At 42.0% G+C, this 26,342-nt stretch overlaps 1 protein-coding gene across 3 annotated transcripts in view; it reads right to left on the bottom strand.

The window, feature by feature from the left end:
* HEATR5B (HEAT repeat containing 5B) overlaps positions 1–26,342 on the bottom strand; it is a 100,291-nt gene that overhangs the window by 32,373 nt on the left and 41,576 nt on the right. For all 3 annotated transcript variants that reach the window (XM_089694196.1, XM_089694197.1, XM_089694198.1), the window contains exons 18-27: positions 25,980–26,170; positions 25,607–25,766; positions 25,321–25,510; positions 17,462–17,631; positions 13,238–13,382; positions 11,413–11,592; positions 10,234–10,485; positions 3,492–3,673; positions 874–942; positions 615–794 (exon numbers count right to left, since the gene is read on the bottom strand). In XM_089694196.1, coding sequence (XP_089550322.1) covers positions 615–794; positions 874–942; positions 3,492–3,673; positions 10,234–10,485; positions 11,413–11,592; positions 13,238–13,382; positions 17,462–17,631; positions 25,321–25,510; positions 25,607–25,766; positions 25,980–26,170 — 1,719 coding nt within the window. The remainder of the gene's footprint in view (positions 1–614; positions 795–873; positions 943–3,491; positions 3,674–10,233; positions 10,486–11,412; positions 11,593–13,237; positions 13,383–17,461; positions 17,632–25,320; positions 25,511–25,606; positions 25,767–25,979; positions 26,171–26,342) is intronic.

Raw genomic sequence — 26,342 nt, 5'->3', positions numbered from 1 at the left:
TGTCGAGAGGTACAGTATCAAAGGTTAAAATCCTCAATTGAGTGTAGAAATTATACATGCTATAGTTAGGTTAAGTGGTAAAGGTGGCAAATTAGTCTCTTATTTAAACTGGTTCAGCAGTAATCACCTGTTAGCCGATTTGTGCATTTTCTGAGTTGCCATAGGTTTCAAGGGTATAACAACCTGGGTATACCATGAAGAATAGTGCTAGGGTGACAGGTTTTAAAGTCTCGGTACCTGCTTACCTCCACTCTTGCAAGTATTTCCCAGGCTGTTCACAGGCGGCATTTCCAGGTTATGGACTGATGTTTAGTGTCCCAAGCGTAGTGTATATTAGCTGAGTCCCTACTCCTGGGCCCGAGTTAACTGAAGGCAAAATGGCACCATGGTCAGTCAATCCACCTCCACTGCTTTCCCTTGCATAAAGAACCAGGTAAATGGTAGATAAGCTTGCTCAGGATGAAATGCTGCAAGATTAGGCACTGGGATTCGATGCCATATGGCCTCTCAACATGCCAGCACAGCTTTGTACTCCCCATGAAATATTTATGAAGGAAACTACCAGGGATTGGAAATAAAATTAAAACAGCTGGATAAATAACACACATATCTACCTCTGCCCAAGCTTTTAATACAGCCAGTTTCTCCATAGTAATTGCACTTTCTCGGTAAAGCTGATTTGAAGATCCCTTTCCTGCTTGCACCTTGTCTAGAGAGGAGACAAGGAGGTTGTGCACCCTGCGAAGATCATTCAGGTCGCTCACGACTCGGCTCCCTATCCAGGCACTACACACCTATTAATAATACACAAATATTGTCAATGAAATGTCCTAGGAAATTTGCCTTAAATATTTAGAACATAAACATTTATACCTGGCAAGCTTTTGCTGTAATGTCTGAGGGTGTATCCTGTGAAAATGCCGGCCGTAGTGCAGCTCCAACCTGGTAATCAAATTTATGGTTAGTTTTCTGAAGCAGTTAAGCATTTATTAAAAAACAAAAAAGCAAAGAACAAAAAACAAAACAAACAAGAAAAAAAGGCATAAAAACTCTGTACCAAAATCTGAAAAAAAAAAAAAAAAAAAAAAAAAAACTTAAGAAAATAAACCTTGAGAACCATTTTGAAAAAGAATGACAATAAAATATTTTTGCTTTGATTTATCTCTGCTGCAAAACCTGTGAGTGCCACTATATTTGTTTTCATTTTCTGAATCATAGAAAATTTTTATTGTGATATCAGCAATTTGCTCAGTTCTCTTGAAGCCCTCCCATCAAGCCATTGTATTGTCCCCGCCGGGGTGGGGGCTCTTGGGAGGGGTGTGGGAAGCCGTCCCCGCTGAGAGAAGACAGTGATTATTACTAGTGGCTATACCAGCCATTAGCGATAATCGTATGTAAAATCTGGCAGGCTGGTTGAACCCAAGTTGATCGAGTGATCAACTAAGGAACATTTAGCCTGCCCACACATGGTTCGAATCTTGGTCGGTTCCTGTTGAACTGGCCACGATTCAAAACTTCTATGGCTGGCATTATATGCAAAATCACATGAAAAGTATAGCTAACTTGAAATGAGAAGTTACATAGGGGATACATCTAGCTCACAGCAACATTAGAATTAAAAAAAAACAGCAGAAATAAAGGGCATCCCCCCTCTGCACCATTGTCTCCTGAGGCAAACCTTCGTTATTCAGAGACACAGTACTTCAAAGCAATAGTCTATTCAACACTAAATCGACAGGGGCCAAACCTTGAGTAGCGAGTCATCTTCCCCAGACTCTCTCATACATAAAGGGGCTACCTCTATGTTGGTATATCAGTTTTTCATATCGCAATGTTGTGCCCACAAGTTCAATCCACATCTGTGTTGTACAGGAAGTTTGGGAAAGTACAGTGCAACAGTATAATCCTACGGGCCTGAAACGTAGCCCTACAGGCTGCCTCTCTAATGTACACATCCTGTATTATTTCATCAAGCATACCCAGGGTACAATATTTAGGGTCTAGGTAAATATTAATCTGGAAAGCATTGTTAACTGCAGTAATAATAGTACCCCAATACCAGTGAAGCTTTGTGCATCGCCAGAGGAGGTGTACAAGATCCCCCTTTTCTCTACCACACTGAGTGCAGATGGGATCAGGGCCTAGGCCCATAGCATTTAACTTTAGTGGGGTACAATGTAGCCATAACAGGATGTATAACTAGGATAGCCTTAGCAAGACATTCAGGGAGCACACACATGCAGATTCTATAGCTGCCTCCCATTGGTCCCCAGAGATATCGCCTACATCTCTCTCCCATCTCTCAAGCGTTTTACTAGGGAAACCCTCAAGGTATTCTGCCGAGAACATGGCGTAGCACCTGGAGATGAAGCATTTTGTGGAGCGGGACTGCTGAATAAGGTTAACGTTAGTGACATGCTTGAGGCTTACAGTGACTATTGGGTGTAAATTGCGTGCTACAACTGGAGATATTAAGGATGCATGTTAGGTGCGATGCCATAGCTGGACTGTAGTTGGGCTAAGGAGGGTAAGCCTACCATGGTTAAATATAAGTCTAAGATGCCTATATTTGTTATTGATAAAAAAAAAAAAAAAAAAAAAAAAGGAACCCAATAGTACTGTTACAGGCAGCAAAGTATTACATCTTCAATACAGCACATATCAGAGGGTGCCAGGTCCTACCTTTAACAGCACCACCCTACTATTCAATTGGCAAAGGGAGACCCAAATTGCCAGCTATGAGACACACATGGCTACTGCCCCCACCAAAGCAGCTTGGTGACACCTCAGCAGTCTGTTGCAGATTATGAATCCTGCATTAGTGTTCTTTTTTAAAGGCTTTTTCCCCCTTTATTTTTAGCTAGTGATCTGCCCAGTAACACTTCCTACGCAATGAACACACTTTTGGACTGCATCACTGTAAATCTGGGTAGAGGACAGTGTTAGATGCACTAGCAGATTTAGATGGACCCAACTATTAAATTAAAGTAGAACTGAAAGCAAAACTTTTTTTCCCCATTTTGGATAGAGTAAGGAAGGGTTAAAACCCATATCCGTTTTTCTTTTTTTTTTGCCATCTGTGTCCCATTGGGGAGATTTCCCTTCACTTCCTGTCCCATAGAACTGGCATGTACAGAGAAATAGGACCTGCCTGACCCTATGCAAATACAAGCTTTCAGAAAGTCAGCATCTGTATACAGTTGACAGATCAGGAAAGAGGGCAATATTGATCAACTTGTATTTATTTATCCATATATCCTTTGGAGCAGGTTTAGGAACGAATGAGCAAAGCACTTTTTTGTACAAGGTTACATAAATATAATTCAAATACTCTAAAAAGCATTTCAGGTATTTATTAAATTTGTTTTTTTGACCATGGTACAGTTGAGCCTCTGAATTGTTTTATAAAATAAAACACAGCACTCTCATGGTCACAAAACAGCTGCTGACAGGGTGTGTGAAGGATATTTTGCTAAGTATATTTTCCTTACATTAGCTTGATACTGTTCTAAAATTACATGACCAGGAAATTCAGGCTCAGGAACAGAGGCAAACTTTTTGATGATATCCTCCAAGGCCTGTAAACCAGCCATACGAAGTTGGTTGCTGTGGTCAGTAGCAGCCATGAAAGCCATCCGAATAAGGTCAGAGAGGTGCAAAACCAAAAGGTCATCTGTAAAACAGAAAATGCCAGAATTAGAATATTAGATTTTAGCACTGCAGGACATGTGTTAAAAATATTCTACAGGGAGAATGTGTTTAAAGAGGAATTCCAGGCTCCCCTCCAAAAAATTAAAAGTCAACAGGTACAAACACTGGGGGGGGGGGGGGGGGGGGGACTCAGGCACTGCACAAAAATCTTAAACATTCAGGTTATACTACCGCCTACAGGATTAGATACTGCCACACAGTAGGCCAACCCAAAATAGGCTACCTACTACCAGTGTGCCTCAGTTGTAAAGCAGTACTGAGAGCATGAACATAAACACAGAAAGATGGGTTTTATGGTGAGTACAATAAGCCCATTTTCTCTCTTATCCATTGAGGGCTAACGGACGTCTTAAAACTTCAGGAATTAAAAAAAAAAATCCAACCAAGGCATGGGGAACAAAAGCAAAACAATGCTAACAGGTCTAAAAGGAAAAACAAAACAAAACTGGGGACTGTCTGCCTTTCGAACAGTTACCTGAGGGACAAGACCCCAAAGCTGGTATCAGATGAAGAACAGAATACCAGGGTGCAACCTTGCAAATATGGGAGACAGCAGCCGGATTCTGGAAACCCCAAGAGGTAGTCACAAACCTAGTAGAGTGCACCCTGGCAGGAATAGGGTGGATCCGATCCTTGAGACCAGGTCAGTCTGAAACACCTAAAGAGATAGTGAAGCGAGAAGTTGATATACCCTTGCGGGGGGCAATCTGAGATCGCTTCATTCTGTCTGAAAGAAGCAGTGGCTGAGAGAGACTCTGAGCTTGAACCACAATCCAGACAATGGAGGGAAATCTCCTTCTGATGTACTGGTTTCAAACAGAGGGACAAGAGAACCACATCCTGGTTGAGCTGTATAAACTACCTATGGTAAGGAAGAAGTTCTGGGCCTCAGCACCATCTTGTCCTGTCCAAAACTGGAAAAGGTAATTTTCAGGTTAATGCCACCAGCTTAGATACTTGCTTCACAGAGGTGATGGCTACAGAATAACTACCATGTGGGTGAGTGTTGACAGGGGTTAGGGTCTCTAATAGCTTTTAAACTGCAGTTTTTTTGGACCACAGACAGAAACATATTTAGATCGCATGTAGTCTAAGGCAAGAAAACGGGGCACTACATGGGAGACTCCCTGAACAATGGTATTAAGAATAAGAGCCAACGTGATACAGAACAAGATAGCAAGGAGCAGAGACCTGACCCTTGATGGTCCTGAAAACCAAAGCTTAGGACCAGTGTTTGGCTAAGTGCCAATTTCCATCCAAACTGTTGTAATGTCTAGACAGTCAAGGCTACGTTGCCCAACTGTTCCATCAACAGGAGTAGGTATCCCAGAAATGAAATGCTATGAAAGTGCAACATGGCTAGTACTGAGGCCAGCTCCTTGGTGAAAACCCAAGGTGCAGAAGAGAGGCCAAATTGCACAGCCACAAACTCAATGTGCAGGGGACCCACAGTATGCTGGAAATATGAGGACATGTAGGCATGTGTCCTTGATGTTCACAGAAGCCAAGGAAGTCTCCCTGGTGAAGGGAAGTGATGACAGACTTGATGGATTCCATACAGAATTTCTGAGATCAAAATGAAGACAATGCATGCCTTGAGATCCAAGAGGAAGCCCTTCGGTCTCAGGAAATTAACATCTTGGCGTAAAACCCCTAAAAAACCTCTGCTGTAGGAACTTGGATCACAACATCTTGATCCAAAAGTCACAATTTGGCTACTTGGAAGCGAAACTGAGGAGGAAGGCCCAAAAGGTAACCTCTAGTATGCAGCTGCTGCAAACCACCTTCCACACCCAAGCATTCCAGATGCAAGCTGTTCAAATATCCCAAAGGCTAACTGACTTCCTCTGACTTTCCAATATGCTCTTTCATGCCATGGAAGATTAGTCTGAGGATTTGGCAGACTTTGAGCTTCAGGCCTTGCAGACGGACTGTGAGTCCACTGAGGAAGATGGGTGCTCTTGCCAGCAGTTTTCCTTGATAATAGTACTGAGAGTAGATCAGATGGGACACTGTCCCTCGAAGGCCATGTAGAGCAAGCACTTCTTAGGCATGGATTCGAAGGTCCAACAATTTAACCAAAGTGTCTTCCGTGCTTGTACTCACAGAAGACAAAAGCAGAAGTAGCCCCTCACAACTGTAGCATAAGGTGAAAACCATATACTCCCAACATTCTATGATCAAGGAATCAATAGCAGTAGTGACCAGATCCTTTTCAACAGACTTTGGCCAGTTATCCAGAGTTGGGTAAAGCAAAGTCACAGCTAAGACTTCAGAGCAGGACCTGGTAGCAGAAAATTAGCTTTAGAATGTGGCTTTCAAACAATTATCAGTTTGGTCATTAAAGTCAAATGTGTTCTCTATCAAAATGGTAGATGCTTCGTTATAGCGAGAAGCTCCTGGATCAATTGAGGGGGCAAACTACTTCTTAAAGTGCTCTTCAAATGGATACTGGGTTATTAAGGTCTAGGGGGTGAAAATATCTTGCCAGGATGTTTCCAATCTCCACAGAGGAAGACTTAGAACAAAAGGTGCACCAGGAAAGCCTTGGCATTCTAGGGCTCTAAAGGATCCCACAACTGGGAAAAGCACTGTTAGAAGCAAGAGGCTGATCTCTAGGTTAATAGTGGTGCACACCACATCAATCTAAGGCAAATGGAGACTGCAACTCCTAGAAAGCACACTTGTCCAGGCAGGACTGGAGGGACTCAGAATCAGAGTTTTACCAGCTTATGGCTCTGAGGTCGCATGCAGATTAGATACAGAATCTGAAAGGAAAGGGGCAGGAGCGCTCTTGTGTCTTCTGCATTTAGTCAGCAAATAACTGGGTGATTCTGGCTATTAAGTCATGGATAACTGTACATCGTAAACCAAGAACAGTGGGACTGTCCTTCATGCCTAGAATTAGAAAAGTTGCACCCATTTAGCGGAAAGGCAAATTAATGCTCGGGGCATGAGGAAAAACCTTGGGTAGTCACAAAACCCAACCACTGGTAGCAGTTGAGGGCTGGATGGCCAAAGATGACCACAGTCACTGTAAGCAGGAAGCTGGATCAAACCAAGATCAGAGTTGCACATGACTCTTTGCAAAACAGGAGCAGCAGCAAGGAGATGGCAATAAAGTGTCCTTATTCACTCAGCATTATCACTTTCCATGGCAGTGAGAATTATAAGACACCTTGAAATCGGACTAATGAGTTAGGTCCCGATGCTCAGCCTGATTTTCCTGCTCACAGAGTCATCAGCAAAAGGGTGAGCACACTTTGCAGTAGGCATCTGTGGGGGAGCAAACTCGCAGAACTTTCAGCCAATAAGCCAGGTAGGGATAATGCCTTCATATCTACTACAGAGCACTCAATAATTCTACTACAGGCTGTGTTAATTTCCTTGTTTTGCTATTCATAGATATTTAACCAATCCAGTGCTGAGAAATAAATGCAGAACTCATGCAGTACATATGCTTTGTGGCTTTTATGTTTAGCCATAGCTTTCCAAGCACTCCCAGTGAGGAAGCCTATAATAAAATGCCATTGCAGGGAATCTGTCAGCGGCTCAAATACTGCATGCAATACATAGGTCAGTGCTACATTATTTAAAACCCAACAAATACAAAAGTGTGTACCAACTTGCTTAAAAGTGGAGTTCCACACATTTTTTGATGTTCCTTGCAACACAATGCTCATCCGCAAAACAGTCTGTAATGGCAATTATTTAAAAAAAAATTTTCCTTCTAAATACCTTATTTTTCTAATGTAGTCTGCACTTTAAGTCCCGGCCGCCTAGGCGATTACGTCATTAGGCGATTCCTTAGGGCTCCTGGGATCTCGCCATCATCTATCTCAGGAACCTTCAGACCGCACTTGCCTTCCTTCCGGGTTCTGTGTTGATTGACAGGTTGACAGGTTGACAGAACGGGCTGGGAACGTCTGCTGCTGCTGCCATTGTTATGGCAACCTGTAAGCAACACAGTGCGCCACGCTGTGTCCTTACTGCTCAGGCGCAAAATCGGGAGGTGCATGCTGGGTAGCTAGCTGCACGGAATCCCAGAAGCAAGCAGGAGCGGGCTTCAGATGCTAACCACATCTGATTATTGCTTTAAAACGTGTCTCTCTGCAAAAATTACTATTTAGGCCACATTATGAGGTTTTTGCTATTCCAAACAGCACACCATTTCGGATCCTGTTAAAATGCTAAAAGATACCTCACTAATTTTAAAAGTAAATGTACTGTATATTCAACACCAGTAAAAAAAAAAAAAAGAAATCCTTGAATCTCACCCACAAAGACCTCAAAAATCATCATACATGCTCCAAGTTGTGAATTTGTCAAAGCTTACACTTTGCTATGGACCCTACCACACCCCTATCACAGCATCTGTACCTTGGCAATTGCTCAGGCACCACTGCTTCAGTAGGGAAAAGCCTAGTTCTTCCTTTAGTTAGTAGAGTCAGTGGAAGGTAAAAGCAAGTACTACAGGTTGTCTGCTATTCAGTGATCCTGTTAATGTTTCCAGAATAGAAAAAGTACAGGTTTACTTTAATCCCAGATGCTGAGGATGACTGTGATGGTCATTTTATAAAATGAGGAGGATGCGCTATATATTCTTTCAAAAGACTGCACCGCTAACAGGGATAGAATGTTATATATTTTTCATTTTAATAAACATTATATTGTTTAAAGTAGAATACCAGGTTAAACCTAACTAATCCTAAAAATATTCTCTCCCCTTTCTAGCACCTATTCTGACTACCCTGTGTAAGAAAGACCTGTATATTTACCTATTTTCTGGCTACTCCACTCAGGTCACATGATCTCCCCTGTGTCAGACAGCGCCAGCTGCAGGAGAGGGGAGTGGAGAGAGCACTTGACAACAGCTAGCCATGTCTGTGAGCAATGATTTCCCCCATAGGCTTATTATAATGGCTCATCTATTGTCAGTGCTCCCTCCTATCCATTGCAGCTGTTGCTGGTTGACACAGGGGAACAGATCACGTCACTGGTCTAGAATGGCCTGAAAATAGGTTAAGTATACAGATCTTTCTTACACAGATTAGTCAGCATAGATGTTAAGGGGGGCAGGAGAGGCAGGATTTTTAACTGCCTCCCACCCGCCATATAAGGTAATGATGGGTGGGCAGCGGTCCTCTCATTCTGGGAGGACATCATGGGGTTTATTTACTAAACCTGGTTGACTCAGAATCTTGTCTACTTCTGCATAAAAACCAATCGGCCTCCAGGTTTTATTGCTGAAGCTTAACTGAACATGCTGAGGTTAGAAGCTGATTGGCTACCATGCACAGGTGCCCAAGATTCTGAGTCAACCAGGTTTAGTAAATAAACCCCCATATGACGTCATCCCACTCTAATTGTGTATGGATGCCCTCAGGGGCACCGATCACTGTAAAGAGCCAATGACGCCGGCTCTGTCATGTGATCAGCTATGTCCTCTCCTCCCGCTGACAGCCCATGAGGAGAGCTGGTAATCGGCATTCCTCAGAGGAGACATCTACACTGATCATCAGTGCCCTGATAATCAGTATAGCCCCATCAGTGCCACCTGTCAGTGCCCATCAATGCCACATACCAGTGCCACATATCAGTGCCTACCAGTGCACATCAATGCCACATATTTAGTGCCCATCAGAGCTGCCTATCAGTGCCACCTATCAGTGCCAGTGTCACCTGTCAGTGCCCGTCAGTGCCGCCTATCAGTTCCAACCAGTGCCATGAGTGCTGCCTTTCAGTGCACATCAGCGATGCCTGTCAATGCCCATCAGTGCCACCTATCAGTGCCCATCACTGCAGCCTCATTAGTGCACATCAGCGAAGGGGAAAAATTACTTATTTACAAAATTTTATAACAGAAACTTAGACAAAACTTTTTTTTTTTAATTTTCAGTCTTTTTTAGCTTGTTTAGCAAAAAATAAAAACCCAGTGGTGATTAAATACCACCAAAAGCTCTGTCTCAAAAAAATGAAAAAAAAATAAAAAATTTGCTTGGGTACAGTGTTGCATGACCGCGTAATTGTCATTCAAAGTACGACAGGGAGTAAAAGTGTCCAGTAGGCAAGTGGTTAAGATTAGTTGGGTATATCTCAAAATTCTACTGGTTGTCTATCGATCAATTCCTGTACAACTGCCCTGTCAGATTTTCCACGCTCAATCAGAACCGCAGACTGATCTGTGTATTCTGATGGTGGTGAAGTTTCTCAGCAGTCAGACTACAAAGGCTCAGAAGGGAGGATTCCCCCTTTCACAGTGAGTGTGTGGAAGGGAGAATAGAGTTTTTTTTTTTTTTTTTTTGCTCAACTCGCTGGTTGAAAATTGCAGAGGTGATGCAATGGAGCATAACCACATTTTTTTCCCTGGAGTTCAGCTTTAACTTGCAATAGCTGAAAAAAAATTCAGTATAAGAAGGCACCATCTCAAAGAGAGCATCATCTATTTGTAAGGTTCTATATAAAGCACATATGGCAGTCTTCATGAATTAAGCATAAATAAAAAGTACTTGAAAGTCTTACTTTTGGTATTTTTCAGTTTTAGTGTACGAGCTTCAGCTAAATCAAAGTGTGCTTTGTCAGCATTTTCACACAGCAATATAATTCTGCAAAGACAGTCTGCAGCAAAGACACGTGTAGCCCAGCGGGGTGCCACAAACGGTTTTGATTTATCATCTTCTCCAAGAGTAGTAAACATGGTATCATCATCCATTTCATCTTTTTTTTCAGACGATTCATCCCTTCCTCCAGCCACCACACCAGCTGTTCCTACATCTACAATGACAAAAGTAGCATGGGCTTTTTAATGAGCAACATACAAAAGCATTTTCCTATATTTTGCCTAAATATGCAAAATTAGCTGCTACATCACTAGGTCAGGGAAGACATACTGTACTAAAGAAACAGAATAATGAATTGGAGGGATAATCGATGCAAACAGAGGAAATGGTGTTTAAATGCTCTCTGCATTTTGTACATTGACAGGGAGTGAATCAATAATTGAACAGCCTGTTTCCAGGTCCTTCACTCTCCTTTAAGGATTAGAGAATGACAGCAAAGCACAAAAATCTTCTAAGGCCTCCTATGTTCACAAAGGATTTTCCCTAATAGCTGGATACCTCAGAGACCATACTTATTTGCAGAGAAGAAGCTGACAGCAATTAGCTTCACTGCAGCCTACTCTGATCAGCTGCATCCTCCTTTGAAATAAGATCAACATACTGATTTACATAGAAAATGCAAGGTATTTTAAAGTATTTCAAGCATCTTCCTTGACAGAATGGCTTTGAAAACCCCAAATCTCTGAACAATATAACAGCAAACAAGTCATTGTGTTTAGAGCAAAGAATAAATTCACAGACTCATTTTAAACACCATGGGCTTACTTATGAAAGTATCTGAGGTAAGTGCTTTTTATATATACAAATGAGATACATACACAAAATATTGTATGTTCACTTCAATATCATAATTTTAATGCATACAGATATTTTCTTGCCATGAGCACATTTTTGAAAACTAAAGCAAAATTGCATATTGCAACTATCCCAAACATGGAATTAGCTAGTTGCCAACAATATAAAGTTTACAAATTCATATAGCAGTCCGTTTCTTTGATTTACACCATTAGTAATAAACATGCAGATAGACAGAATATTATTAATAAAAAAAAAACAAATGGATACCAATTTAGAAACGTACCACTGGAGGCTGCCAAGACATCTTTGCATAGTTGCAACCAATGGGATAATTTGTTCACAGCCAAGGAAGAAAGCATGTGACCCAAAGTGTCATGAATATCTGAGCAAAGTTTTCGATCGGTTTCTCGGTCCAGCATGCCAAACAGAACTCCTTCCAGACCTGTGTCAGTTATATTTATGTCTGAAAACAGAAAATAAAGTAAATCACCATTGCTGATTGCTGAAACCTGCATATATTTCTTTGATCTGTGTGTTAACAGCAACTCTTTAGCAGCTTTTTATCTTTATCAGATCAAAAAAATGTTTAAGCAAGAATATATAGTCATTTTGTACATTCTTTTTATATATTATTTTATTATAGTTCGGAATAAAACAGATAAAGGATTTCTTTTTGTTAGATAAATAGAAAATGTATTTATATATTAAAATCATGCAGTCTTCTATCCAGGTAGCAGACTGAGCTTTATACTGCTTTTAATATATGTGAACTTTCATCTACACTACAAGAAGCTCGGTAGACATTACAGCAGTGATTCATTCCTAATCAGACTGCTCAGTACACCAGGTTTAAAGGATAAGTTCACCTTTTGGAAAAAAAAAAAAAAATAAAATGAACATAATTTTGCAGGAAAACAATTTACATTTATTTTTTCCCCCCTAGAAGCCTGCAAAGCATTGCTCCTGTAATCTTTTGATCAGGGGTGCAATGTCAGGCTCATGCAGACAAGCTATGCAGCTTTTAGCCCTTACCTTCATACAGGCCAACTAATCGCAAGCTGCAGGGCTTGTAAATGAGCTACGGAAACGCTCATCAGTGCTCTCGAGTCCACTCAGAAATACACGCTATCAGCTGCAAAGGCTGACAGGTGTAATGCATTTACAGGATTCTGTGAATGAATGACTCGGCTGTGTCGACAGAGCCCTGCAAGGCCACACTGAGTTTGAATTGTAACAGTGGGTGCAGGGAGCAGATCCCTTGCCCACTGTCACAATGAGAGTGGGCTTGAAGTGAACGGCAGCAAGAGCTGTAATATGTTATATGTTCCATTCAAAATATGGGTGGAACATGTAACCTGTTTCAAAAGGGGAACTTATCGTTAAATTATATGGAGCTGCAAGCCAGCTTTGTTTGCCATGCTGTCTCTTTGGATAACTCAAATTACCATGGGAATGCTTTGTCATGTAATAAATGTTTATTTGTAAAAATAAAAGATATATTCATATATATGTATTAAATGTTTATCTGTAAAGAAAGATTGTATATATCCATAAAATGTGTTATAAAACATAATACATAAACAGTTTATGAAGGTATTAAAAAAAACAAAACCATTATTAGTTTAGTCGTTTAACATGTTAAACATTGACCCATTTCAGAAAATTAGAAAGAAGAGTTTACAGCAGAAATATAGGCTAAACTTTTACTTAATTCATTTTGATAGAAAGGGGAAGGCTTAGATACTCTGCTAGCCTTTCAAGGCTCTCAGTACACCTTTGGCGGGGGGGGTGCTCTTCCATCTCCAGTCCATGTGACCACACTGAAGGGGAGCCTCTCTTCCCCTTGGGAGAAAGTTCTAACAACCTGACCCCCCCCAAAAAAAATAAAAAAATAAAAGAATTAAAAAATAAAAATCACTTTTAAACCAGTCTGTGTCCCTAACTCTGGTTCCTTCCAGCAAATGAGAATTCTTCCAGTCTCAGACAATAAATGCCAATAGGGATTCTAACTAACCGTTTTTCACTTTAGCCAAAATGTTTTAGAGTTTGGCTAAAGAAAAGGAAAAAAAAAAAGTTATTGTACAAGTACATTACATTTTCCAACTTACTTATGCCACTGATTTCCTTGTCTCCAGCATTCTTTGCAAGGTTCATGGCATATTCACACACTTCAGCTGCTTCCCTCTGTGCCAGCTGTCTCAGGCAAGCTACAGCTGCACGTCTTAACAGTAAATGTGAACTGCCCAGGTGAACCTACAGAACAAAGTTATTCTCAGTTTACAAAATATAAAATAAATAGTTACTACATAAAACACTTATTGGAATAACAGATTCACTGAAAAAGCTAAACTGCTATGAAATGTTTAGCAATTACAGTTGAAATCATGGTGAATAAAATAGAATTTGTGACTTACCAGTAAGTGCCCGTTCACATTACATGCAGATTGGATGTGGTTTGAACCACATCCAATCCAAATGACATGTGAAAAAAAACATTGCTTCCTATGGTGCCTGTTCACATATGACCGGTGCACTGACGGTGCGGATTCAGTGCGGTTTTAAAAAGAGTCATGTCCAATTTCTGAGCAGTGCGGTCCGGTTCAGGTGCGGATTACAGGATATTGACTTCTATGAGAACTGTTTCTAAACTGCATATGAGTGAACAAGATAAGATCTTGAGCTAATCCTGTCCTGAACCTGATGTAAACAACTACTGTATCAATTAGCAGTGAAACCTGAGCTTCAATCCACACCGCACATGCGGGAATCAGCTCTAAAACCCTTTCTTAAAGTACAGTGCAGGACGCAGGATCTTTAGTCTTTAACCACTTGCACATTTACACTACCCTTCATAACCAGGCTATTTTTTGCTATTCAGCACTGTGTTACTTTAACTGACAATTGCTCGGTCATGCAAAGCTGTACCCAAATGAAATGTTTATAATTTTTTCACACAAATAGAGATTTCTTTTTGTGGTATTTGATCACCACTAGGTTTAATATCTTATTATATGAAAAAACATTGAAAATTGTAAAAAAAAACAAACCAAAAAAAAACATTTTATACTTTTTTGCTATAAAACATCAAAAAATTATAATCCCAATAAGTTTATGTTAATTGGATTGTGTGAAAGTTATAGCGGCTACAAATGACGATACATATATACTGGAATTTTTATTTATTTATTTTTTAATACTAGAAATGGTGGTGACCAGCGACATATAGCGGGACTGTGATAGTGCAACGGACAATCTGACAGTGAATACGAATTGACTGACACTAACATCACCAGCGAAACTAAAAGTGATCAGTGCTAATAATATAGCAAGGGGTTAACATCTGGGGTAATCAAAAGGTTAACTGTGTGCCTAGGAAGTGTTAATGTGTGTACTGTGTGCTGATTTTACCAAGGCATCTTGCTATTTTTTTCCCTTAGCAGGGAATGAAAAAAAAAAACAACAAGACTGCCTGCCACTGTACAGACCTCTGTGATAGAGCTCATCATAGAGCTCTGTCTGGGAATATCTGAACCAATCAGCAAGTCCTGGAGGTCAATCATTAGCTAGGACCTGCTGATTGGCTTGTGCTGTAACGAATCACAGCACAGCTGGGATGATGGGCGCACACCCTACTTGGAAGCACTGATCACATACTAGGTACGTGAACCAGCACAGAAAAGCTGTGCTGCCACCATATATCTAAGTAATGCGGTCAGCAAGTGGTTAACCATGGGTTATATGCAGGGGATTGGATGCTGGCAAACAGGCAGCTACAGGAACAGCCCCTATATAAACTGTTCCACTCACAGCTAACCTTAGTTTGTAGCAAGCAATAGAAAGTACAAGAGGGGAGGGAACTCCAAGAAACAAATTTTACTGGCAAGTCAAAAATCCTACTTGCCAAGGCATTCACCTTTGTTCGGACTGGCTCAACTGCACTGCTGGAGAACCAGATCCTCCTGAGGAGTATGCTGCTCAGCAACACTGTAGGGCCAAGATAGTGGGTTGTGATGGGTGAGTGCCAGTCAGCTGTAACCACCCTGATAACGTGGCAGCTTCCATGATGCCCACCTGATCACATAGTTACATAGTTAGTCTGGCTGAAAAAAAGACAAAAGTCCTTCCAGTTCAACCATATAAAAAAAAAAAAAAAAAAAAAGTTATAATCCTATACCCACAGTTGATCCAGAGGAAGGCAAAAAAAAACAGCAAAGCATGATCCAATTTGCACCTGCTGGGAAAACAATTCCTTCCTTATCCCCCGAGAGGCAATCGGATATTCCCTGGATCAACAGGGCACCTCTGTTCAGGGGTGGCATATGCTAACTTACTAGGATGTAATTTCCTGCATAAGTAGAGCATGAGATATTCCTCTCCTGTCTCAGGACTGCACCTGATCCAAAAGGTAGTGACGTCAGTGTGAGCTGGAACCGGACCGATGAATCCCAGGGCCAGGTCCAGGTGTGTCCCAGGTGCACCAATCAGTACCTTCGTTGGGTGGTCCTTCTTACAGGCTGGTGTCAAAGACGCCATTTTCTCCTGTTTCCCATCTGGTCGATCAGTCACAGGTTCAGCTGAGCCACTATAGTTGCACACCAGCATCCTATTGTAGCCAGCTGTACCCAGGAAGAACATAATCTGTCTTTTGGATTGAGGAGTAGGCCAGGCCATGATTGCCTCAGCATTCCCAGTTCCAGATCACTGGGTGGCTCTTCCTACTGGCTGTTCCAGGTACTGACCCTCTGACATGCCCCTCTGACAGTTACAGTGTTTGTCTGTCAAACTAGGCATTCGCAATTAGTTCAGGACTGGCGACAGAAGCCCAAGGTGTTCTCCCCATGCAGGGCTGAACATTACAATGCTCCTAAAGTAGGCAACTGCACAAGGTTCCACCCCTCCCTTTGGGTCATTTATGACCCCCAGGCAGGTGGTTGGTGTGTTTTCGACCCCAACTAGCATTACCGTAAATTCAGTCAAGCCACATGGGGTGGGGAAGGTCGACTTGTCCTGAGCCTCTTGTGTTAGAGGGGTTAGGCCATACCCTCTGCTCAGGTCCATGATGGTAAGACAGTGGGAACCTGAAAGCTGTTCCAACCACTCATGGTTCCTGGGCATGTGGCAGGCTACAACCACAAAGATGGCATTCAGTTTTTCAAGGTTCCCACAAAGTCTGGTCGTCTGATCCCTTTTGGAGACCAGGACTACTGGTGACACCCAAACCCTGAGGGACCTCTGAACCCCTGACAGTGGAATTCCCTCCATCTCTTTGGCACCATCTGTCTGCACCTCCTGCGAGACAATGTGGGCTGAAGGCATGAAAGAAGCATACACCCTGCTGCCCGCCTTTTGGATGGCATGCTGTGCCCTCACAGGGTTTCCCTGAACCCAGACACCATATACCACAAACAATGCCAGCAGCTTATGTACCTGGATGGAGAAGAAAGGTCATTTGAGCTGAAGGACTAAGCCCACTCCCTGCATGTCAGCTAACCAATCAAGAATTAGATCTCCCAATTCAGGTGTATTGCTCTTGGCCATGACGTGTTGAGCTGGGCTGTTGTGTGTGAATCGAGCTAAGCCCCTAATTATGGTGTATCACATTAGCTCTGAATCTAGTGATTTCACATGAATCTACAGAAACAGTATCAGGGGACAACTTCAATACATGTCCCTTAGGCCCCCTGCCTGTGGAGGTTTCAAGCCCAGATTCTCATTGTCCCTGTTAAGCTTTTGTTTACCTTTCTCAGCAGGGGAATTCACAGCTGACCTGCTGTATGTTGCAATGCTTTGATCAGTATTCAATGATGGCTGAGCAATGGGACCACAAGTACCAGCCAGCTGTTCTGGGGGTTATTGAGGCAGAATCCTCTGGGCCGGAGCAAGGTAAGGGCCTATTCAGACCATCCCTATGCTCTACAGCCAGAGACCATGTCTGCTCCACCCTCCCAGCACTGTGAGTGACCTCCGACAATGACCAAACATCATCATTACACTCAGTAATTACAGAACATCAAATACGCATGCCTTTGATACCTGCACATGCAAGGGCATCTCCTCTCCTTCCATAGGTGAAGGAGAACCCTGTACTTCCACTCCACCCTCCCCCTCCCTCTGTCCATCTAAAGGTTGCCAAGATAATAATACAACATTTATACATAGTACCTTGGTAGGTCCAGGGTGTTCTTAGCAGGTGCATATTAAGAAACAAGAGTACCTAAATTGTCACCCAACAAAACGGCTGTTGAACATTTTTACTCCTGTGTGTAACAGGCTTGAAACACATTAAAAACTATGAGGGGGGTGGGGGCAACAACAACAGCAAAATTACTTACACAGAGGCAAGGGACCAAGCTGGACAAGTTGACATGCCGAGGAGCAAACATATGAAGCTGTTGAAGGCAGGAAATAGCAGCAGCCTGGACCAATGAGTCTGAATGATCCTGCATGATGGCACAGCCCACGAGGCAAGAGGAACGAATGGTTGATATTGTGGCCCCATTGCCTGTTATGGGAAATTAAAGTTTACATCAGTTAGTTCACTGAAGAAGCATTAGCAATTTATATATGCATTAGGTACACAACATAACATTATTATTATACAGGATTAATATAGCACCAACAGTTTGTACAGCACGTTACAATATAAAGGGAGACAGTACAGTTAAAATACAATACAAGAGGGTTAAAGGGGCCTTGCTCCTAAGAACTTACAATCTAATAGGATGGACAAGTGGTACAACAGGTAATAACCGTAAAGGAGGAGCTGACAGAAGAATTAAAAGTTGAGTTGTTAGGTGGAGGCAGGATAGGCTTCCTTGAAGAAATGAGCTTTCAGGGATTGCCTAAAAAAGGTAGACAGAGTAGAAGATAGCCAGACAGATCAAGATAGAGAGTTCCAGGGCATGGGAGAGGCTATGAAGAAGTCCTGGTGACAAGCATGAGAGGAGGAGACATAAAAGCTAGAGAGCAGGAGGTCTTGGGAGGAAAGCAGAAGACAGTTTGGGAGATATTTTGAAACAAGATTGGTGATGTGGCTTGGGGCAGAGTTGTGATTGACATTGTATGTTTTTGTTAGTATCTTGAATTAAATTTACTGGGCAATCGGAAGCCAGTGGAGGGATTGGCAAAGAAGGGTGGAAAACGCTGAGCGGATGGTAAGGTAGAGGAATCTGGCAGCGGCATTCATAATGGACTGAAGGGGGATATCCTGTGTAAAGGTATGAGAAGGGAGTTGCAATAGTCAAGGCGAGAGATAACAAGGGAGCGAATGAGTAGCTTCATTTGATTCGTTAAAAAGGGGCAAATTTTAGAGATTATTCAGAGGTGAAGTCTACAAGCTTTTGACAGTGATTGGATTTAGGGCTGAAAGGACAGGTCAGACTCTAGGATGTTACCTAGTATCCTGTCATAAAGGGAGGGATAGATAGTTGTATTATTGATCTTGATGGAAAAGTCAGAGAGGAGAATATTACTAGCCTAGAGTTAGAAAGCTTTATATTAAGGAAATGGTGTGACATCCATGCCGATGCGTCAATTAGTAATGCGAGAGGAGAGTGAAGGAGTGAGGCGAGGAGTAGAGACAGAGTTTGGCCTCATCGGCATAGAGATGGTATTGAAAGCTGTGGGAGGTTATCAAGAGAGGTGTAGATAGAGAAGAAAAGGGATCCAAAGGACAGAGGAACACCTGTGTACTGTTTAGGAGATGTTCACTGTTTCTGAACCCCTAATGTTACCAATGCATGCGCTCTGAAGGGATGGCATATTCATGCTGTCCCTTCAGAGCTCTGTGCCAGGGCTGACTCAAATAGACAAGGTGAAGATGGAAGCCCTCCTCTCCCAAGCATGCCTCAGTTTAGTGGCAAAGATGCATTAAATGCATAAAAGCACACAGAGGGTCCCCTAGTAAACTCCAATTGAAGTACAAGAATCCTATTTTCATTTCTGTTCATTGAGGGACACAGGAATACAGATACAGTTAGGATGTCCAATTGAGAGCTCATCAACAGTGAAAAAAACCCTACAAGCCTCATTAGGAGGGCTAGGGATCCCCTGCACACTAGGATCCCTTTGAAGGATCAAACACGCAAATCTGAAAGGATGAAATGACCACTCCGTACTAAGTAGGGTAACTTGCCAACTAGACCAAGGGAAGAGCAGGGAGGATTAACCTGATGCTCTAGAACAGGATGGAGGTGGTCACCACCAGAACGAAATGACTTTACATAGAAAGAACACCCAATCTGAGCTAGCAAGAAACTGATGAACCACAAGTCACCAAAAACAGGTGGAACAATTGCAGTCTCCCAACAAGGGGGAAAAAAGTGACTAAAGGAAAGTTTTGCCTACCCAGACAACAAAACGCACTAAGAAATGTATGCCAGGATGTATAATGTACATTATAGCAACTTAATAGACCACAAGGGCTTGAGGAGACCCCTGATCACAACTTAATAGCCCACTCAGGAGATCCCTGAGCCCACCTTAGCGTGATGGAAGGAAGGCACCACCACATGGGTAGGCAGGAATGCAAAACTAGGCCTCAGCCTCAGAGAGGTGAGAAGGGACCTCCAGGGTACAATGAAGATGAAAGAACCCAAACATCTCCTCTCATACCCTTGCCCCCTGGCAGCCTAGAAAACAAAACGTTGACTATAATTTTCAAAAGCTCCTAGTTCCCCTACAAGTCCCACAAAGTCCTCTGGACAAACTATGCCATTAGCAGAGGGTACCTGCAGCAGAGAGCTAGATGTCCTGCTTGCAATCCAGGAAGACACAGAGCTTTCAAGAAAAGATCTCAACTTTACTGCTAAGGACCTGTACCACAGCCAGGTGCACACATTGCTCCTTTCTGTGCAGATGCTACTGGTTGAGGAATTCCAAGTAGCAAGGCAAAAGTCCTCTGAAGCACCATATGAGCAGGGTCTACCTAAATGGCATGGTCTAGCACAGGTGTCAGGCAACTTTCTTTGTCGGATAGGGAAAGATGGGGACTCTCACTTCATCTCTGAGACACCACAACACTTACATGGTATCTATCAGAGTCTGAAACAGGAAAACATAGTCAAGGTGGAGGTCCTTCAGCATGAATGTTCTATGTTCTGAGGGATTAAATGGTAGCCTCAGAGATGTAGTGAACTCCAGCAAGTGGAATGCTCTGACACTGATAAGACTGATTTGGTTAGAGAATTACAGCAGGAACTACCCGATCTGCAGAGACAGGACCACAGGCCTACTCGGATACCAGACCAGAAACTGCAAGGAAGGAGGCAGAAAGAAGCCAGGAGAGCGCCAGTGAAAGAGAAACCATGCAAAGGGAGGTTACACCCCCCCCCCCAACCCCCACACTGTTTAAGGAGGGACCACTTGTCTGATAATGAGGGAATGAAAATTGTTCCAGGTGTGGGTTTTTTGAGGGATGACCTACATGAGGCAGGTGGTCAGTGTTGGAACCCAGCAAGAGTGACCACAGCAGACCTTAGGAGGAATCAAGACTATCAGAAAGGTGCTAACTGCAAGGATCCATAAAGCTGACTCTCTTTGCACAAGGACACCTGGGACCCCAACAATGGAGATGCTAGAAGAGGACACTAGGCTGAACATAAGAGTCAATGCTCTGAGAAGCAACATATGTGCCAAAAGGGATACTGATGATGCAGGTCCGAGTGGAATGGAGTGGAAGAACCCTGAGGAGCATAACACACCATGAAGGGTTATTCCTGTCTCAGACAAGGGACCCATATGGGATAGGGCTCTAGAACACAAAATATCATCAGAGTTCAGGGAAGGGGATCCAAGGTGGGGAGACCCCCAGACAGACTAGGAAAGGTGGCACCATTGGTAAGGGATTAGCCTGAGGGCTAAAAAGGGGGACTTCCATGCACATAAGTGCCAAGTAAATTCTAAGACTGCACAATTAGTACCCCATATGAAGAAATGGGGGCGCACCTTCATGCAAAGGGATTAGTAGACCTCTGAATTAAAGCCCTCCTGAGAAAGAATCAGGCTCAGGAGACCTGGGGACACCTGTTGCTAAAGTAGATGTAGCTTAAGGGTGGGTTTCAAACAACCTCTCCCTAGATGTTCTACATTGGGCCAGAGCATGCTCTGACCTCCAGAAACGTCACCGATCACAGTGCCCTGCAAAGGACCAAGGAGACAACATCCTCTCAAAGGCCTACCAAGCTGTTTGATTAGGTCAGCTGCATCTAAGCATCACAGTCACAAAACCCTGCTTACCCCTATGGACATCTAGTTGGAAAAAAAAAAAAAAAAAAAAAGACACGAAGCCCATCCATTCAACCAACAGAGAAAAAAAAAAAAAAAAAAAACCACAAAATAGAAAACTATATTCACTATGCCATATCCACAGTTGATCCAGAGGTAGGCAAAAAAAGCTAATAAAGCATGGTCCAATCTTCTCCAGCAGAAGAAAAAAAAAATCCTTCCTGATCCCCTAAAAGGCAAACCGGACATTCCCTGGATCAACTTTACCTATAACTATTAGTATCCAGTTATATTATGAGCTTTTTTGTTTTTTTAAAACAATCTACTTTGAACCAACTCTTGAGGGGAGTCTATTGCAAATTTTCAAAATTCTTACTGTGACGAAGTCTTTTCATATCTGCAGGTTAAATCTTTTTTCCTCCACATGTAAAGAGTGCCCACTTGTCCTCTGTGATGACCTTAAACGCTATGCCAAGTTCACCATTTGGACCACTTATGTATTTATATATGTTTATCATATACCCCCTTAATCTCCCCTTTTCAAGAGAGAATAAATGCATTTTTACTAATCTTTCCTCATAGCTGAGCTCCTCCATGCCTCTTATCCATTTTGGTTGCCCTTCTCGGCACTTTCTCCAGTTCCCCTTATCTGTTTTGTGAACTGGTGCCCAAAACTGAACGGTGTATTCCAGATGATGTCTTACTAATGATTTGTATAGGGGCAAAATAATATATCTCTCTCTCTGTAGTCCATATTTCTTAATACAAGAAAGGATTTTTCTCACACTCATCTTTTTCCACCACTGATTCCCCCAGTTGTACTCCCCCTTATATGTATGATACATGCATATTTTTAGCCCCCAAGTGCATAACTTTACATTAATCAACATTAAATCTCATTTGCAACATAGTTGCCCAATCAAACAGTGCACTGAGGTCGGCTTGTAAATTGGAGATATCCTGTAAGGATGTTATTCCACTGCATAGCTTGGTGTCATCTGCAAACACTGAAATGGTACTTTTAATCCCAAACCCTATATCATTTATAGATATATTAAAATGTAAGGGTCCCAACACTGAACTTCGGGGTACACCACTAAAAACCTTAGACCATTCAGAGTATGAATCCTTAACCACTACTCTCTGAATACGGTCTTTTAGCCAGTTTTCTATCCATTTACAAACTGATTTTTCCAAGCCTGTAGACTTTACCTTACACATTAGCCGTGTTTGGGGAACTGTGTCAAACGCTTTTGCAAAATCAAAGTATACTATGTCCACAGCCACTCCGTTGTCTAAAGGTTCTGCTTACCTTCTCATAAAAAGAAATCAGATTTGTTTGACAACTTCTTTCTTTCATAAATCCATGTTGTCTGTTGCTTAAATATTTTTTTTTTTCTAGCAAAAACCCATCTATGTGGTCTTTTATTAAACTCTCCAGTATCTTCCCAACTACAGAAGTTAAACTAACAGGTCTATAGTTACCCCTTTTTAAATATAGACACCGCGTTGGCCTTACGCCAGTCCAGTGGTACTATACCAGTCATTAAAAAGTCCCTAATAAATAGAAACAATTACTTTGAAACGACAGAACTCAATTCCTTTAGGACCCATGGTTGTACAGTTGCAAGAAAAAGTATGTGAACCCCTTGGGATTACGTGGAGTTTTGCATGAATTGGGCATAAAATGTGCTCTGAACATCATCTAAGTCACAACAATAGAAGAACAGTCTGCTGAACATAATACTACACAAACATTAGATGTTGCCATGGTTTAATTGCACATAACATGTAAACATTCACAGTGCAGGGAGGAAAAAGTATGTGAACCTTTGGACTTAATAACTGGTTGACCCTCCTTTGCCAGCAATAACCTCAACCAAACGTTTCCTGTAGTTGCAGATCAGACCTGCACAACGATCTGGAGTAATTTTGGACCACTCCTCTTCACAAAACTGTTTAAGTGTAGCAATATTCTTGGGATGTCTGGTGTGAATCGCTCTATTAAGGTCATGCCACAGCATTTCAATCAGGTTGAGGTCAGGACTCTGACTGGGCCACTCCAGAAGGCGTACTCTGTGCTGTTGCAGCCATTGTTTTGTTGAATTACTTGTATGCTTTGGGTCATTGTCCTGTTGCATCACCCATCCTCTGCGGAGCTTCAGTTGGCGGACAGATGGTCGTACGTTTTCCTACAAAATGTCTTGATAAACTCTGGAATTCATTTTCCCATCAAAGACAACAATCCGTCCAGGCCCTGAGGCAGCAAAGCAGCCCCACACCATGATGCTCCCTCCACCATGTTTTACAGTGGGGATGAGGTTTTGATGTTGGTGTGCTGTGCCTTTTTTTCTCCACACATAGTGTTGTGTGTTCTTCCCAAACAACTCAATCTTGGTTTCATCTGTCCACAGTATATTTTGCCAGTAGTGCTGTGGAACATCCAGGTGCTCTTTTGCAAACTTCAAACGTGCTGCAATATTCTTTTTGGACAGCAATGGCTTCCTCCGTGGTGTCCTCCCATGTACTCCATTCTTGTTTAATGTTTGCCTTATTGTAGATGTGTCAACAAAAATGTTAGCATGTGCCAGAGATTTCTGTAGGTCTTTAGCTGACACTCTGGGATTCTTCTTTACCTCATGCAGCATTCTGCGCTGTGCTCTTGCAGTCATTTTTACAGGACGACCACACCTAGGGAGAGTAGCAACAGTGCTAAACTTTCTCCATTTGTAGAAAGTCTGTCTTACCGTGGACACATGAACATCAAGGCTTTTGGAGATACTTTTGTAACCCTTTCCAGCTTCACGCAAGTCAACAATTCTTGATCGTAGATCTTCTGAGAGCTCTTTTCTGCGGATCATGGTTCACATCAGACAGTGCTTCTGGAAACCAGTAAACCCAAAACAGGTGTGTGTTTTTTAAGGGCAGGGCAGCTGTCAGCAACACATCCAATATCATCACACTGATTGGAATCAAGGTTGGCTCACTCTTGGCTCCAATTAGCTCTGGGAGAAGTCATTAAGCTAGGGCCTCACATACTTTTTCCTCCCTGCACTGTGAATATTTACATGTTATGTGTAATTAAACCATGGCAACATCTAATGTTTGTGCAGTATTATGTTCAGCAGACTGTGTTCTTCTATTGTTGTGACTTAGATGACGTTCAGAGCACGTTATGCCCAATTCATGCAAAACTCCACGTAATCCCAAGGGGTTCACATACTTTTTCTTGCAACTGTATGTATCTGGTCCATGTGCTTTATTCACCTTTATTCTGTCTAAATATTTTTGGACCATATCAATTTTGAACCATTGTGGATCATTTGGGGCTGTGTCAATATCATCCCCATTATGGACTCCTCCATGCTCCTTTATATACATAGAGCTGAAGAAGGTATTTAATAAATTTTCCTTCTCTTTGTCCCTAGTGAACTATTAAATTATTTTGCAGTTAAAAAATGGTTTATAACTGAACACAAAACTACATTGTTTTGTGTGTTTAATATCTATACTAGTAGTTCAGTTTGAGGGAGAAGGAGAAAAGATCAGTTGAAATGAATTTATTCACCTCTGAGAGAAGGAGATCACGGGGGGATATATGAGGGGGTACATTTTTGTGTCCAGAAGGAAAGCAGTTTAACCTCTGCATATGAAAATATGTAATGTTAACCCAGGTCATGATAAAATGAATGTAAGGGATAAAAATGCAGACCATGATCTAAATAGTTTGTAGAGACATAGGGGTTTATTTACGAAAGCTGGAGAATACAAAGTCAGGCTCACGTCTGCATAGAAACCAATCAGCTTCTAACCTCAGCTTGTTCAATTAAGCTTTGGAAATAAAACCTGGAAGTTGATTGGTTTCTATGCAGAAATGAGCCTGATTTTGCACTCTCCAGCTTTAGTAAATAAACCCAACAGAGACAAATTGGCTAGTTGCAGCACACATTGGTATATAGGAGCTTACCTTGTAGCTCTGGTCCAACAGTTGTGATGATAGCCCCCAAGCAGCGACCCAGACACTGGTGCACCTCTGTATGTGAAGGTGGGACCATCAGTAGAAGTGTAAGCACCAAAGACAGTGTTGGTTCAACATAGCCACGATACATTGGACCACTTGAGTCAACTATTAAGGCAAGTGAATGAAGAGACCATGTCTACAAATAAACAAAAAGGAAATGCATCCAGTTTACAAGCATAACAAAAAATACATGTTTTCTTTGTTTTTTAACAGCTTTAGAAGATTTCCTCACCTGAACTTCAGGTGAAGTACCATCCTGAGCCAAAGCCAAGAGAATACTGACACTTGTCTTTAGATGCTGCCCTGACCCAATTCCGCCAACATAACGATGTAGACAGCCAAGTGCAAGAGAATGGCCTGTTCTAGACACTACATCCCTAGCCGACTTCAACCTAGATGATTTTAACATCGAAAAAAAAAAAAAAACCACCTTCATCAGTAATCAGAGTTTTACACAAGAACGGTTCAATTTTTAAAGAAAATGTAAGCATAAGCTTTCTTCCATAACGTTTTAAAGACTGAAATAGTCTAAGACAATGGACTAGAGTAGGCAGTGAAAGTATGGTACAGCATGCATTTAATATTTTTCAGCCATTCAAACTCACTTGTCAAAACTGAACTGTGCCATCCTAGCAATGAATGATGCTTCTCCAACCACTTGAGCCATTCTGCCCAAGGCCTCTCCAGCAGCACATCTCAGGATAGGGTTAGGATTATCCAGGGCACCCATAACCAATGTCAAGGCTGATTTTCTTACCTCTTCTGGACCCAGAGAGCTCTTGTTTTCTGCAAGACCCTAGATAACAGAGAATAAAAATGTAAATAGCAGAGCCTTCCACTAAACTATAAATGCCTCATATAATAGTTCCTCTGAATTATAAACTAATTATATTTGTCCACAATAAAGTGTCCAGAGCTTAAGCTGGCCATAAACTATACAATCTCCTTTAGAGTTACCTAAATTATAT

The sequence above is a fragment of the Staurois parvus genome, unplaced genomic scaffold (genome assembly GCF_062004578.1).
Source record: "Staurois parvus isolate SC_StPar_1 unplaced genomic scaffold, SC_StPar_1.0 ptg000655l, whole genome shotgun sequence".
In the NCBI taxonomy this organism is placed as follows: Eukaryota; Metazoa; Chordata; class Amphibia; order Anura; family Ranidae; genus Staurois; species Staurois parvus.
The sequence above is the reverse complement of the archived record's forward strand: the minus strand, read 5'-3'. Positions and strand labels throughout refer to the sequence as shown.